The sequence below is a fragment of the Ambystoma mexicanum genome, chromosome 4p (genome assembly GCF_040938575.1).
Source record: "Ambystoma mexicanum isolate Mex_15411 chromosome 4p, UKY_AmexF1_1, whole genome shotgun sequence".
Classification (NCBI taxonomy): domain Eukaryota; kingdom Metazoa; phylum Chordata; class Amphibia; order Caudata; family Ambystomatidae; genus Ambystoma; species Ambystoma mexicanum.
This window is the reverse complement of record NC_090927.1, coordinates 969,159,694-969,176,151: the sequence shown is the minus strand read 5'-3', so window position 1 is coordinate 969,176,151 and position 16,458 is coordinate 969,159,694. Positions and strand designations below refer to the sequence as shown.

General features: G+C 42.5%; 1 protein-coding gene across 1 annotated transcript in view; it reads left to right on the top strand.

Moving 5' to 3' along the window:
• Positions 1-10,613, top strand: part of LOC138452877 (uncharacterized) — a 43,197-nt gene extending 32,584 nt beyond the window's left edge. The window contains exons 5-6 of the mRNA XM_069605224.1: positions 10,213-10,389; positions 10,511-10,613. Of these exons, the coding sequence (XP_069461325.1) occupies positions 10,213-10,389; positions 10,511-10,613 (280 nt within the window). The remainder of the gene's footprint in view (positions 1-10,212; positions 10,390-10,510) is intronic.
• Positions 10,614-16,458: the final 5,845 nt, after the last annotated feature.

The window sequence follows — 16,458 nt, the reverse complement described above, 5'->3', positions numbered from 1 at the left end:
ATTACCATCATTGGTGTTGCTTTCGGTATCGGTAAGATGTTTTTCCAGAAGAGTCCTTCCAAAGTGTTCCAGAACTTCTCTGAGATATTCATACAAGTCTCTGCTCCGTATGTTAGTGTTGGTATTACTTTGAGCCTGTAGAATGTTATCACCGGTCGGAGGGAGAATTTTCCATATCTTTTGTTGATGATGTTAGCTTGGGCCGTTAGTTGTTTTGTTTTTGTCTTTAGCATCCTTTTCCAGGGCTCTTCATTTTTTATTCCACTTCCTTGGATGCCCAGATATCTCATTTCGTCGCATGGTTTTATCCACGTTTTGTTAACTTTCCATTCTTCGTTTTTGCTTTTTTTCCATCTTTTGTCACCGAATATTAGTATTTCAGTTTTATCTGCATTTATTTCTAGATCATTTTTTTCTATGTATTTTTCAACCTGATTTAAGGCTCTTTGTAGACCAATTTGTGTGTGATCTAATATTATCAGGTCATCAGCATAAAGCAGATGCTTGACAGGTCTGCCATTTAATCTAGGTGGAAAGGTCCTGCTGTTTTCCAGGCAGTATTGCAAGTCTTCAATGTAGAAGCAGAACAAAGTGGCTGCTAACGGGCATCCTTGTTTGAGGCCTTTTGTTGTTTTTATATCCTTTGATAGGTTGCCGCCTTGATCTAATTTGACTCTTATCGAAGTTTTGGCGTACAGTTCCTTGATGGCTTTCAGGAGATCTGTAGGGCAACCTTTGGGGGCCAATTTTTCCCAAAGCCGACTTCTGTTTACACTATCAAAGGCTTGGCGCAGATCAATGCTGGCTGTATACAGTTTTTGTTTATTTGTGTAGGCTCTTTTTTCATCAATCCTAGTATCAGGAGATTTAAATTACACCCCACATTTTCAACAAAGCCCGATTGTCTTTTGTCATATGTGTTTGAGTCTTTGATCCATGTATTCAGTTGTTTTAGCAAAAGAGTGGCAAAGATTTTCCCAACACAATCTAGTAGGGCAATTGACCGATAATTTTTAGGGTCCATCCGGTTGCCTTTTTTGAAAATTGGGACGACAATGGCCAGCTTCCACGATTTTGGCGTTTGTCCCTGCTTAACAATTCTCTTGAGCAGTCTTTGACAAAAGATTGCCCATTTCTCTGGGTCTTCTTTTAACACTGCATTCGATAGACCATCTGGCCCTGGGGCTCTTGAGGAGCTTGCTCTCATAATTAGCAACTTTATCTCCTCCTTATCGAATGAAATATACCATGGCCCTGCTTTTTCTTCATTAGTGTTATTTTCAGTATCAGATTTTTCTATCTCGTTGAACAATTTTGTTAAGTGCTCCATCCAAACAATTTCTGATAATGGATTCGTGAGCGCCGCTTTTGATGATTATTTATCATTTAGCAGGTCCCATAATGTCCTACTGTTTGTCTTATTCATGGCTTTTTGCATGGCTTCTGCATCCTGTTGTAACAATTGTGATTTGTGGGCTTTCTGCCAATTTTTGTATTTTTGTTTTCTTTTTTGGATCAGTTCTTTCATTCCTTTATTCTTTTCATTTTTTAATGCGCATAGATCCTTTCTTAGTTGTTTCTTTTGTGTCACCACTTCTGGATCATGTACATGTAATTTTTTGACTCTTAGTTTTGCGTGTTTTCCGGTGTTTTGTCTAAATATCTGTAGTGATGTATCGTATCCTACAGTCATTTTTTCTTTGAATTGCCACTTTTCCAGATTTTCCAATATAGTATCAAAGTCACTTTTTTTTCAACCTTAAGTGGTTTAGTCCGTGTTCTAGCTCTATTTTTGCATCCCATGTTTGCTTTGTTCTATTCTCCCAATGTGAGAATACAGCGATAATTGGTTCATGATCGCTGTAAATTGAAGGTGATATCCTGAAGCTTTGAGTTTTCGCTAGCAGTTGTTCACAGACAAACATGTAGTTGAGTGTATTGCTCACATTGCCATTTGACCAGGTCTTTGCTTGCGGTATATCTCCTTTCGTGTTTCCATTTAATCTGTGCAATCTCCTTGCTTCCATTTCATCATTCCATGATTTCCCACATTTTTGACCATTTTTTTGATTTATGTCATTTTGTGTTAGTTTATTTTCTTCGAAGCAATTTGCATTGAGATCACCACAGATGAAGATATTTAGATCTTGGAACGCTTCTCTTTTTTCATCCAGGCATTCCATTATTTGAGCTATGAAGCGTTTGCTTTCATTTTTTAAGGGATTGCAATGGACATTCAGTATTAACATCGTTTGTTTAACTTTTGGAGCTTCCAACTGAAATTGTACAACTGTTGCCTGTATATACGGATTAATATTTGTAGGTTCAAGCACCAAGATTCTTGTATGCATATTATGTCCAGCTCGTTTAAGGAGGGATTGATGTCATTGAAAAGATGGCGAAATCCTCTGGTATTCCAGCTTCGTATTTTCCATTGGTCGATCTGGACTTTTTTGGATGGCTACAGTTTTGGTTTAATAGCAAGAGTACCAGCTAGCCAATTCCAGTACTTCGGATCCTCTTTTGCTATTTGTAGTGAGTTGGTTGATTCAGCCATTTTTTGATTTCTTCTTATGGTTATTTTTATTTTATTTAGATGTTCTTTTTCATGCTTTTGAATTTTATCTTCATTTCCATTTTCCTTCAGTATTCTATTTGTTGGTTCTGAAGTCAGTCTTATTGGATCTTTGCTTCCGCCCAAATGACTCTGATCATAATGTTAGTTCTCTCTCTGATTTGGTTTTCCATTTTCAATTCTCAATTTGTTATATTGCATCTCCTCAACTTCAGATAAATCTCTCTTGAAGTGCTCAGTTTTGTTTTTACCACTAGTTCCAGGCTCTTTATTGAGGTTTTGGAGATCTACTGGTTCTGTGATCTTAAAGCCCAGTACTTTGAAGTTTTCGTGGGCCTCTAGCATGATGGAAGCAAGTATCACCAAATTCATCACAATTTCAACTAGATCGACACATGCTTCATCGGGGAAATTTACTGGCAGTATTTCCTCTGATTTTATTATTTTTAATTGTGGGATATACTGTAGAAGTTTCATGGCAGCTGATCTGTTTAGTATCAGCCCATCAGAATTTCTTGCAATTTCTTCGAGTATTACAACCGTATTTTTCGGTGGTTTCGGTTTTTGCTTCATCCATTTGTGGTTCAGGCCAGTGTTTCTCAAGTTTCCTTGTTTTTCACTCTGTGGTCCTGTCCCATTTCTTGTATCTTTTTGTTGTACATTATTCGAGTTGGTAAATTGCACTTCTTTCTGCGAAAAACTTTCCTTTATTTCTTTTATTTTGGAGTGTTTGGCTGTGCATTTTTTTAATTTATCACTTAGGGTTAGAAAGTCTTCTTCATCTGGCACCCTGGGATCAATGCATACTTCTTTGGCTTCGTATATATTGAAATCCATGATCACCCTTTCCTGTGTTTCGTTTGTTTGCAAATTTTCATCATCATAGACCGAACAGTCCAAAAGTTATTGTAGGCTTCCATCGTGTGAACTAGAATCTTCGGATGACACGGATACCGTCTGGATCTTTTCCGAGATCAACGGCTGTGGAGTCTCTACAGGTTTACTGCGAAAAGCGGTGCTAAGTGGCTCTTCTTCCATTGTGACTTTTGCATTTCACAAAAAACTCCTTGACCCGCAGATCTTTTTCTTTTCTTTATTGATCGCATTTTTTGTTTTAAATGTACTTTTTTGGCCTTTCTTTTGTGTATTGTTTATTTTTGCTTCTTCTGACTTTTTATGTGCGTTGGAATCAAATATTGGAAAAGCACTTGTGGCCGCTTTATCTGCATTTTCCAACGATTTTTCTGAAGTCTCAGGTAAGGTTTTTTGTCCAATTCTAGTTTTGATTTGTGTTGGTTTAGGAGTCAATCTTGCACTCAATGACACAGTGGCGGATGCTCCTTGGTCTCCATGTGCAATGGGCTGTGTTGGCTCAGGTTCGACCACAGATGGGAGATGTTGGACGTCTCTTTGGTCTTCGCATGTAATTGGCTGCATCATATCCAATCCTGATTCAGTCCTTTTTTGGTTGGGGCGCTAAAGTCTTGATGATTTCTCGAATTCCTTCTAGAAAATGATGTTTGTCAGTTTTTGCATCTTGCAGTGAATCAATCAATGTTTTTAGGATCACTCCATCCATTTCTTTCTCTCGGCTTCGCTTTTCTTTGATTGATTCCATGACTGATTCCACATAGATCATTTTACTATTCATTAGGGCTATCATTGTCGATTGATCTCGTTGGCTTTCGTTTAGACTTTCATACAGTTTTATAAAAGGAGCCATAGTTATTGATACAGAGGATATGATCACTTCCTGTGCCTCTTTTAACCACCTAGTCTCATTTGTTGCTCCAAAGTTGGTACCATTTTTGCGTCTTTGTAGGTTTATTCCTTTATTTCTGTTGCTCTCATTTGAGCTATACTCTGATGAAGATGAGGAGTTATCATCTGATGACATGGTTTCTTTTGGACCATTTTTTGTATGTGGTAAAAAGTTTTTGATTTGGTCTTGTAGTGCTTTTATTTCTACAGCACGTTGTCTATTTATCTCTCCCTTTTCAAAAGACTTTTGCCTTTGATTTTCTGGATCAAACGCAACTTTGGTTGTAGGATCGATGGTCTGGGGTGCTTTTCTAACAGGATCTGGGAAATCATCCGGTGTATTTGTGGGAGAATTTTGCTCAGGGTAGTGAATTCGGGGACGTTTGGGTGCCCATGACTCATTTTGCGCCTCCTCTACACTTTGCTTTGATGTGCTTTCTTTTCGACTTGTTTTCATATAAACTTTTCTCTGAGTTAGCGCTCATAGCATTAGATTTTTCTGGGGTTGGATTTGATTTCTGTATGTTTATGATCTCCGCTGTGTTAGTTAATAAGTCATCATCTGTTATTTCTGAAGTAGCATTTCTTCTCAGTACAGTGCTTCTTTCCTTTAGCACTGTTTTTGAAGTTAAGCCTTCATGGCTGTTTTTAGTCGTTTGGATTTTGTCGTTGTTTATGGCTTTATTCGCTTCAAAGTGAGCGGATTTCCCATTGAAATGCCATCTTAATGTGCCAATCTCGGATGTAGAATGGCACCTTTTTTTTTTGTACTGATATTTATTTTTGGTGCTTCAATGTATGTGTTTCCATTTTGTGTTTTGGTCACTTTGCTTTTATGCATTGCATTTGAAATTGAGGATAGGTGGGTAGTGACCTGGTTTGACACAGAATCCGTTTGGAGATCCGTGTCCAGCTTGCCACAGAGGCCCGTCTGCCTCAGCCTCTCCGTGGATATACGCTCTTCAGCTTTGCCGGCCGCGTCTCCAGGCAGCAGGACGCTGAGCCAGCTCAGGCTTGGGGCAGGCTCCACCCACGTCAGGAAATGGATTGCACTGCCCCTCGCCTCCACAGAGCTCCGCGACTGCCTCCGCTGGGCCGCACACCGCTGCCCACCAAGAGGCCGCGCGGGACACGGCGGCCCGACACCCGCACCCTCCCCACAGCACACCCCCTCCCGCCCGCGGCATGCCGCCGGAAGCAATCCTCCGCCAGCGCTCGCCGGCGCCACAACATCCGCGGGCGGCTCCACGGCTCCAGTCATCCCGGCTCCATCGCGCCTCCCCTCCCACTGGTCACGCTGGTCGCCAACCACAAGGTAATCTTAGCTTTTAAATGTGCTCTCTAAGAGTGCTTGATATAGTTGGCCAAATGTCCTTTAGCATGCTTCTCTGTATTCTATTTTTCAGAAAAGTCTTCATTTGGATGCACTTCTGCTTCCACTGAAGATGTAGCTCGGGTTCTGCACTTGCTACTTCAGTAGAGCCATTGTTATAGGTGGAGCGACACTGCCCATCATCCCAATGCTGAATTATTTTTAGCACCACTGTTTTATCTGGATATACATGTAGTTCAATGTCTCAAAGGCCAGATGCCACACCTTTACTTACCGTAGTCGGAGATGACTTGGAGCCACTGGCGATATCACACAGTTGCTGCAATCAGCCTCTTCTGCCTTTTATTAGTGAGCAGAAATCACTCAATCAGTACAAAACCTCATTCATAATGTCAGTCTTAGTTATGGTGACCATACAAGGTTTGTGGGATATTCTTGGGGCACTTGAGGGTGTGCTTAGCATATGGTGACAGCACCTGGGCACATGGGGCATCCCTTACAGATGGGGACTATACCAGGCTTATGATGGAGTATTTAAGTCTGCATTCCGCCTATGGCAGAACCTGCAAAGCTATGACTTACATATGGTGACTTACCAGGAACATGAAGGTCTTATTGAGGTATGTGATGCTAAAATGACCATATGGTGGCAGCACCAGCTCACTGAGGTTTATACCCTTTGCATATGGGGTACCAGGAACATGATGAACTTGTGGCAGCATTTGAGTCTGCATTTGCAATGGGACAGCCAAAACCTGTTGGCTTTGCCAATGTTTTTTTATTTGGTGAGGGGTGTATAAAACGCCATTCGAGCAGAACTGTGGCAGTGAGGGCCAGGTGAGGGCAACACGTAGGATCTAAGAGTGATGTGGGGATGAATTGGGACAGTTCTCTGGCGCAAAGATCAACAGTGAGTCTGAAGCTGGGCACAGGGAGGGACATTGGGGAAGACTTGTAACAATGATAGCCACATGGGGCAGAACCTAGACACCGACAGCCACATTGGGGCAGAGAATGGGCACAGCGATCGCCACTGGGGCGCACCAGTGACAGTGAGTGCCACATTGGGTGGTACTTAGGAACTGAGCGTGTTGTGGGGCAGGCAGGGGCATGGGGGCCGAACATATGCAGTGAAAGTGTTATCGGACAGAACCTGGGTACCAAGCAATTTGAAAATGTGTTTTATAATGGAAATGTAGGCATTTATTGTTCAGACATGCCTCAAGACATTTTGGGGAAATCCAACATAAAGAGGAGGTAATGCTGGTATACATTGTGGATACTTAGTGCATGATTTTCTTTAGGCACAATCAGCATGAAAATGGGTTTTGCAATGGCAATGCTGGCATATATTATTGCAACAATTCTCACAAATTGCTTTGGGAATAACTATTTCGAAACTATAAACATCAACCAATAGGCTAGACCACCCCAGGGTTGAGGTTTCAAAAGTATTTTCTTTATTCTCTGCTTCTGCCTTTCTTAAAACATCAGAAGAGAGAAACTGAATAAACAATGTGTGATATTCCAATATAGATCTTCCATTGCCACCACCTTTCCTTGTTCCCGCATGGAAAAAGGAGTTACTAGCACAAGCGGGTATTGTCAAACCAATTCATAGATCCTCTCTTGACTCCAACATAGTTTGAGGGGAATAGATCAAGTACAGTTCCATTGCAGTGTCTTCTCAGTTACATGTGTGCATATCACCACAAACAAATATTATATCACCTCCCTAGCTTCAGGAACTCTAACTCCACTAGGCTTGTCAATCTGCCCAACAAATAAAATCTCCTTCTCCACAATTCACACAGATTTTGCAGTTACTCCCTGACACTCAGTCTCTTGGTTGCTTGTTCCACAGCAAGACTCTCTTGCTCGTCTCTCGGGCTGTGATCGGGCAGAGATCTTCTCCAGTCGTTCTGGCTGTGGCTGCATCTTGGCCATAAATTGTAGCCAACGCTATAGTTTCACTTTCCTGGGCAGGCAAAATCACACTGGCCTTTTAGCTCCTGTTTCCACAGGCTGGGTCCTTGGGGGTCTCACCACCTCGCTACCCTACAATCCTGATATTTACCCTCAACCCTTGTTCACTGAACATCCACTGGTCTGGGCCCTACTCATCAAACACAAGATGCTGGTTCCTTCTCCAAAATGGGCTCTGACTTTACAGGTTGTGCCTTCACAGCCCTGGGCTGTGCTTACCCTCTTGTACCTTTCTCCTCTGTCTATTTCTGCTGTGACCAGTGTTTGTCTCTTTTGGTTCCCAGTTTCTCTTACTTCTGGCTGGTTCTATCTAACCCCAACCTGAGGTGCTCTTCCTTCCTCCAACTCTGGCTTTGCTCGTCCCAACCTCTGTTTGTCCAACCATCTTCCACCCGATTCTGGTCTCTTCCTTTCCACACTCTGATGTTCCTCTATTTCTTCCTTCTTCCACAGGCTGTTCTCCACCTTTCACCATCAGGTGTGCATCTCCTTCCTCCACCTGCTGTTCTCCAACTTCCACCCTCATATGCCTTCTCCCTCATTCGACTACAGTTCTCTACCTTCACCCATATTCTGTCCTTCTCCACCCTTCACCTGAAGTGCTCCATTTTCCACCCCCAGATTTCTTTCTCCTTGCTGTTCTCCACTTTCTACCCACTGATTCGTTCCCCTTCCTCCTCCTGCTGTTTTCTCCACTCGTGCATTTAATCTACACCACTCCTTCGCCTTACTGTCCTTTGACATCTTCCTGGTAGCTCTTTCTCCCCATGTCAAGTCACGCCAAACTTCACTGCATATCTCCTCTAAACGCCCACACCGCTCCATTTCCTGCGTGCTTGCTGGAGAGGCAAGTGTTTATGAAGTGCTGGTTCTCTGCAGCAGGAGACCAGCAATTGTGTCCTCTCTCCTGCTGAACACAAATTCTTTACACAGAACCAGGACACGTTTATTTCTCTGATTCTCTTGTTTAAGAGGTCATTGCATAGGGTAACAACTGGAGGATGTGTTGGCCTCCTGCCATATAGTTCATAAAGGCCCAGAAACTTCATCCAATGGCTTGGGCCACCTAGCCTCCTGACTCACCCCATTAGAAGTCCTCTAAACAAGACAGGGGACATTGTAACAATATATGTAAATATTAATATGTAATTACATTTGTAATTATTACCACGCTCAATTTATCAACCTCAGAAGGATAAATTGAGTCAATCCCGTCGGTATTTCACCCATTGCCATGAAGGTTACAGACAGATCTCAGACGCTAGCACTTAGCTCGCTGATAAATGTTGCTTTTAAATGCATAGATATGCCCTTGAAAATTGGACAATAATATTACTCCTTCCCCCCATTCTGTGTGCACATTACAGAACCCATCAGAACGACCTTATTTTAGAAAATGTTGATAGACTTTGATCTAACAATGACATATTGTATGTGTTTAAGCGGGGTGGCGTAGCTTGTGAGCGACAATGTTCAGCTAAGTGGCCTGGATAGGCAAGTGTACACAGTGGTGGATCTTGGAACCCTTGTATGTCAATAAATCGCCTCTTGCTTCTCCACTCTTTTTGACTGCTTACTCTCTGTTCTCTCCTCCTCTCCATTCTCCCTTTTCCTATCTCCTCCCCTCCTCCTCTTACTTTCTTCTACGCACTTACTCTATCAGATTTTTCCCTGGACCTAGTATGATAGCAACTTCGTCTGTCTCCTCCCCTCTCCCCTTGCTTGTCCCCCTCCCGCCCCCACAACCCCCATCACTATCTGAAATTTCGTCAGGCCTAGTACGATAGTCGCTTGTTTTGTTCCTCCCCTCCCTTTCTGCATCGCTCTCCCTCACCTTTTTGTTTTTCTCCGGCTCTACAAGAAATGCTGTCAGGCCTAGTACGGTAGTCGCCTGTCTGTTTCCACCCCCTCCCTTCCTTATCTAAGTCTTAGCTCTTGCACTATCTGAAATGTCGTCAGGCTGAGTATGATAGTTAATTTCACATCCTTACTGTTCATGGCCTGTGAAAATGTCATTGTATTTTCCCTTGTTCCCTCCCTTGCCTTGAAGCGCTTTGAAACACATTGTGTATAGGCGCTATATAAATAAACTATCATATCATATCATATCAATGGATGCCCTCTTGTGTTTAACTATTATTATATAGTTAAATTCTAAATCCCTTTCCATGATACATTTGACTTGTGCTTCAGTGTTATGCAGGACATGCCATTACAGTCCAAACATAATCCCTTTTCACCAATTCATATGAAACATGATTACAAAATTGATTCTGATAAAATGTGTTCTTGTTCAGATTATACCATGTGTCTCCGCCACTGCCATCGCGCCATTGGTATTTCAAAATAGAGATACTATTTTAGGCCATCATTTTATTTTATATTATTAGTGGTTTTATAATGCGGCAAACTGGCAAATACAATGTCACATCAGGACGTAGAGCTTGATAAAGAGAATGATATTACAATCGAAAGAGCTACACAAGACAGCACGTTTGATGTTGCAATTATATTTTATATAATGTATATATATTTGCTACATTCTTTTTTCTTGCAGTTTGAGCCAGCGCATATCCCACTATGCCTTGAGAGGGCAGATTATTGCATACTGCAATAGTCTGAAAGCTCTGCTGGATGACTTCCCCACCGTCAAGGAGACCTACTTCATGATCGGGAACTCCCAAGAGAAGAGAGGGGAAAAAGAAGCCAAGCAAGGCCTGGAGGCAGATCCCAGGTGGGTCCTTGCACACTATCACTGTTTCACTGTGCACAAAGACTTTGCATCGCAGTTAATGGCGTACTCCAATCAAATCATGTGTATGAAAACTAGCACGTGATCTTTGTGTTTGTAACAGTGGCCAGTGGCCGGCAAAGTTGGACTGGGAATCAAAAGGGGCCCTGGAAAGGATTTACAAAGTTACCCCATATAACACCCTGCAAACCAATGTAGTGAGCTAGTTGAACCCCTCTAAGTGGGGTTTGTAGGTTGGGGGAGGGAGGGGGGGTATTCGCCAGAGGATGTTTGTAAAGATGTGCCAAATAGTGTATTTTAAGGCTCGTTTGTTCCTACATAAATATAAGAAAATAGTTAAACATAATAATAAATGGACAAAATACATTTGTGAACGATAAGGAATAACACACTGGAAGCTTTACAACTAATTCTTTCCTTGCAAGGATTGTGGGGGATGTGTAGAGAAGGTTTGTGATGAATGGGAGGGCAGGTCAGAGGAGCAGAAAACCAGGCTACCCAGACTAAAGATGTGCATTGTGTAGAAACCCTCCAGGAAATCTCCACTGTTCTCTGTAGACCAGCCCAACACTGATGGCGGGTGAGAGAAGAGGGTGGATTTTGGAGACCTACGCTATGCAACAGAACACATACCACAAGAGCAGAGGCAATGCATGTTTGGTCAGACTGTCCCGCCAATGTTTTCTGCTTCAAGTCGCACTTCTCCAAGGACAGACAGTGAACAGTGTCCATGTCTATTCTTTTACTGATCTGCCTCCTGAGTCTACCATTAATTGTCAATAGAGTTCAGTGAACCACCAAAGTCACAAGTCACTGGACCTCAGTACGGGGTCCCCGGTCTGGTAAAAATGCCAGAAAGATTGATTGTTATACCGGCACCTGCATTTTTACTGGACTGGGGAAACCCAAATTTGCTAGTGGGGGCTCTGATTTACAGGCAGCCCTGACCTGCTGGTAGATCAGGCCCCTACTGGCAAAGAAAGTCTGGAATCATGGCACTGATACTTCTTGTGCTGATCATTCCGGCAATCCCATCCCATGGAGTCCGATGGGACTCCATGGAATGCAAACTTACTGCTGTCTCTGCCACCTGTAATATCGGGATATCAGGCGGCGGAGGCGGTATAGGGCAGATTCCTCATATCCCACCAGAATTACCGGCGGGATACCAGAAAACTTGTAATGTTAATTTCTCACATGAAGTTGTATTGTATTGTATTGTATTGTATTGTATTGTGTGGATCTTGTTAAGCATGACATTCGCCTGGAGGCATCTTGGTGCTTCTAGCAGAACGGTGGGCACATATAAATTTAGAACAGGTACGTTTTCAGGGCCTTATGGAAAGCCAGCTGGAGGACCATGGCTCTGAGGGCGAACGGCAGGGCATTCCAAAGGCCCGCGGCCACTACTGAGAAACAACGCCCCCAATCTGACTATATTTCACCAGAGGTATGGGTAGGAGACAGGCGTCAGCAGAACGCAGAGCTTGGCCAGGCACATGTGGCCAGAATTCAGCCTGTAAATATTCAGCTTCTTGGCCGTAGAAGGCGCGGTGTAACAAACAGAGAGCTTAAAAGCGGATGCGTTTGACTCCTGGGAGCCAATGAAGTTTTCCCGAAGAATGAGAGAGATATGGGGTTACACTGGTAAGAAAGTGTATTTTTGTGATGGACGGAATATGATACTTTCATTCTGGGGGAAAAAAATCAAAAGCTTCTGAATATGGCAAAGCACAAGGTATGTTGTTTTGTATCAGACCTTCTTGGGGTTTACAATAAACCAAAGGTGTATTTTAGATTTCCAGCAGGTTGAACGTGATAGCAGGTTGACCATTGGTGAAAGGGTGAAGGGATTGTGGGACAGAAAAAAAAGAAATACATTAACCATATTTTTGCTTATAAAATCATTGTAAATGTGGGTCTTTTGGTAGTGAAAGAGGTTGACACAGTTGGCAAGCGTAGAAAGAATTGTCTTTGTCTGTGGTGTAGATCCCTGCTGAAGAGGGGCTGCAATAGCCACTTAGTTGCTCACTGAACCCATTCAGGTTTTGGGGATTGGTTTGTTGTTTAGTTCGGCCGGGGGTCCTCAAAGAACACCACAGAGGGGCTTTGTTTCCTGTTGCTCAGTCAGAAACCATAAAGAAGCTATCAAGCAAGGCACTGCAAGCCAAACATGGAGATCTGTCAGAGGAGCGCTATTGGGAAGGGTAAGGAAGTGATCCTACACAAGAACAGCTCACACAAGTAGTACAGCTTTAGCAGTTGTGCCAATAACACTGCCTTTGCACAACTATACACATTGACTGATTTTAATTACTCCTGCCAGTTTGTGTCATCAAGCATATCCATAGATGTCTTTCTATTCTGTTCACTGTCAATTACTATGCAAAACATTTGGAAATGAGCATTGGCAATGCCAACAATTTTTTGCAGGCATGGGAAAGGGACTTGCTAGGCACTGCTCTAATGGTATTAACTGCCCATTGATGGTAGTAGGTGCAAAATGGTTCGAGTACCTGTGCATCTAATAGCAGTGTCTGGCCAATGCCTAATGCTATGCATAAGCCAAAGGTGTTGGTTTATCCAATGCATGTTTTTAACAGGACCTCAATGAAGGACACACATAGTGGTTATATAAATAGAGTGGCTGAACGCAGACCTGGTTTAGACATGTCTATTAGACTAGCATTTCCAGTGCAAGGTTTGATGGTAAGGCTTACTTAAAACAAGCTCCAAAAGTTTGCACCGGGAGGGTCTGGCGCTGGGTAGCAATGGCCATAGGGATTAGCTTGGCCATGGGCAGTCAATGCGTGTGCAAATAACACCTACAAGCTTTGTGTCCCTCCTTTCATGCCATTTCTCCCTATATGCACTCTAATGCAATAGCTTCAGTTTATAGCCCAAACTAAATATGGTCAGGCTTCTGGGGAAAGCATTCTGTTTTGACGAGACTGCCGCATAGAAGGTCACGCAACAGCCACCGTTAATATCAACTACCAGGAACTAGAGGGCTTGAGTACAGACAACTGATCCAAAATACCTACAAAGCAGAGGTGTCACTTGCCTAAATGCATTCCCTGTGAATAGGTTTGCTGGGAGCTTGATATACGAGTTAAGTACAAGTCACTCGGGCAAATTTCCAACATTGTGGGGCTTCAGAAGAATGTCTGTGTGCTTGGAGGGTGAACCGCCATGGAGCGGCAGTGAATACAAAGCCAACTTGTAAAGCACCACCACCGCTTTCTCTTAAAGGGCCGGGGTTGTCTTAACCCTAAAAGTCACCACCAACCATACTCTCGTGTCATGGAGCAATATAAGGCACACATCACCGTGTTGCAACCAGAACTCACTAAAAACCAGGAACAGTTATTATTGTCAATATTTATTAATGACATCTATAAAAAAAAACATTAATACGTCATAAATACAAAAATAAAACCAGCGATGGGGCCTTCCAGTAACACCGCCACTTTGGCTTGGTCTCCGCTTAAAGGCCATTCACACGGTTTTAAAGCCCAGGCCAGTGTCCGATACAAAGTCTAAAACAAGTCAGTTTTCCAGACGTCCAATCAAGGGATCAATAACCAGTAACCGTTCAGTCAATCAATGCGAGCTGAAGGACTTCATTGCGCACATTTACAGGCGTTCGCAGCGGGTGCAGAAGTTAATGTTCACGCTAAGGGTGGAGAAAAAAACACACCAGGTTGTAAAAAATACAAAAGCACAACAGACAACAAGAGAATGGTTGTTCACATTTCAGTCCCGAGTGCATGCATCCCTGTACCCCCAACCCCTCTTTTGTCTTGTTGCGCCTTGAAACACCATTTACAGTATATGGGTTTACATGAGTTTCTTACACACCATTTATTGCGCCATAGAGCATACATTGAAAGTAGGTATGATGGTTCCCAATGTGTTTGTTCCACTATTTTAGTGGCTGATGTGGTATCATTGAAGTAAGCTTTGACCTTGTGAACTCTGGGTCTTAGGATATTGTCTATATACTCAGCAATTGGTTCTGTGGCCCAGCCAATTCCGCTAAGAAATGGTCTGCCTTCTGGGATCTTTAAAAATGGCTTGTGTACTTTGGGCAAAAAGTATATTGTTGGTGTCACTGGCTTGCGGATAAACAGGTATCTTTTTTCCTCGTCCGTAATCAGTCCCTTTCATTACCAACTGTCAATCATAAGTTTCAAGTCCTTAATGATATCCATTTTGGGGTCATTGGATAATACTTCATAACAATCTGGTGTGTTGAGATGATTTCTAGCCATTTGGATGTAATCTGCTCTGTTCGTCACAATAATTTTGCCGCCTTTATCAGCCTCTTTGATCACTATGTCTTGGTCTTGTCTAAGTGCTTTGAGGGCTTCCTGTTCCGGTGGTGTTAGGCTATGCCTCTTGAGGTGTTAGGTTACAGGCAAAATCAAGAGGCAAAACCTAACACCACCGGCAAAGGAAGCCCTCAAAGCACTTAAACAAGACCAAGACATAGTGATCAAAGAGGCTGATAAAGGCGGCAATATTATTGTGATGAACAGAGCAGATACCCTAAGCCAAAGAGGAGGCAATCAGGAACTGAAACTCCGACAGGAGGAGGCGAAACTTATTTGCCGTTTCCGAACAGTGGATGATGGTTTGAATTCAGACACCGAGATGTCATCATTCCTTTATTCAAAATAAACTTAATTGAGAGTTCTTCCAGATCAATTTGCTCTAACACATATCTACATACAGTCTTTTCCACTAAGAGAAATATCAAAGTGGACTAGATTGTATCATAAGGGTAAGATCTTCCTCAATTAAGAGGCAATTTACACTCAGTGAATCAGCCCCAAACCTATTCACTGTATCGTAGCAAACGTTTAACTGATAATAGATTGGTACCACTGAACCTGACTTTTGGTACCTTCAGCAAGTAGTTATGGCAATCTTCGTATTTTACTATAATTGAATTACTACAAGATTAACATATTGAAGAAAGCTAACAACCGCCTCTAAATTATTCTCGCCTTACTTATCACTATATATTATGTTTTTACTGTGTTCTTTTCTCCCGTTTTCTCTTTTGTTTTATTTTCTTATTATTTTTCTTTTTTCTCACAACCTCAATGACCCTCCCTGACCTCCCACCCAAATCTCTCTGGTTTTTCTACATATCATTAATGAACATTCATTTTATCTTTTCTTTGCAACACTGTGATCCGTACAATTCTTTTATTATTATCCCTTTTCTACTATTCACAATGTTTGCAACTTTATTTTGGAATCTTAATTTGGATTATTTGTATTCACATTTCTGTTGGATAAATCAAACTACAGATTTTCCCTGATTTGATAAAGACACAGCAGTGTCGAAACACGTGTCATCACAAAGGGCTATGATTAAACTTTAGTTTCAACCACTACAACAGATGTCAGTGTTTCAATGTATGATCTATGGCGCAATAAATGATGTGTAAGAAACTAATGTAAACCCATTGCCTACAACGGAGTCGAGGAACTCTATGTCTCTGTAGCTTCCCACACCTATGCAACATTTCTTAAAGGAAATAAAACACTAATATGGTAGCAGAGGTCAAAAGTTCCTCACCTTTGCAAACCATTTACAGTATAGGCACATTATAAATAGGCCATAAATAAAATAAATAGGAGGGTGCTGCAATGTGTTCCGAGGTGCAGAGTAGAGTCTGTCTGCTGTTTCTATTGCTGGAGGTGGTGATCGTGCTTAAAACGCCCGGGGCTGGTGGAGCTCAGCGGTGTGCTGCAGTGTGTTCTGAGGTGCAGAGTAGATCTGTCTTCTGTTTCTATTGTTGGTGGTGGGGATCGGACTTAAAACTCCTGGGGCTGGCAGAGGGCAACAGTGTGCTGCAGTGTGTTCTCTGATGCAGAGCAGAGTCTGTCTGCTGTTTCTATTGCTGGAGGTGGTGATCGTGCTTAAATTGCCTGGTGCTGCTGGAGCGCAGCGGTGTGCTTCAGTGTGTTCCGTGAGCCCGGAGATGAAGCAGAACAGGATTTGGTCGTGTTCCTGAAGATTCAGTCCAGCTGATG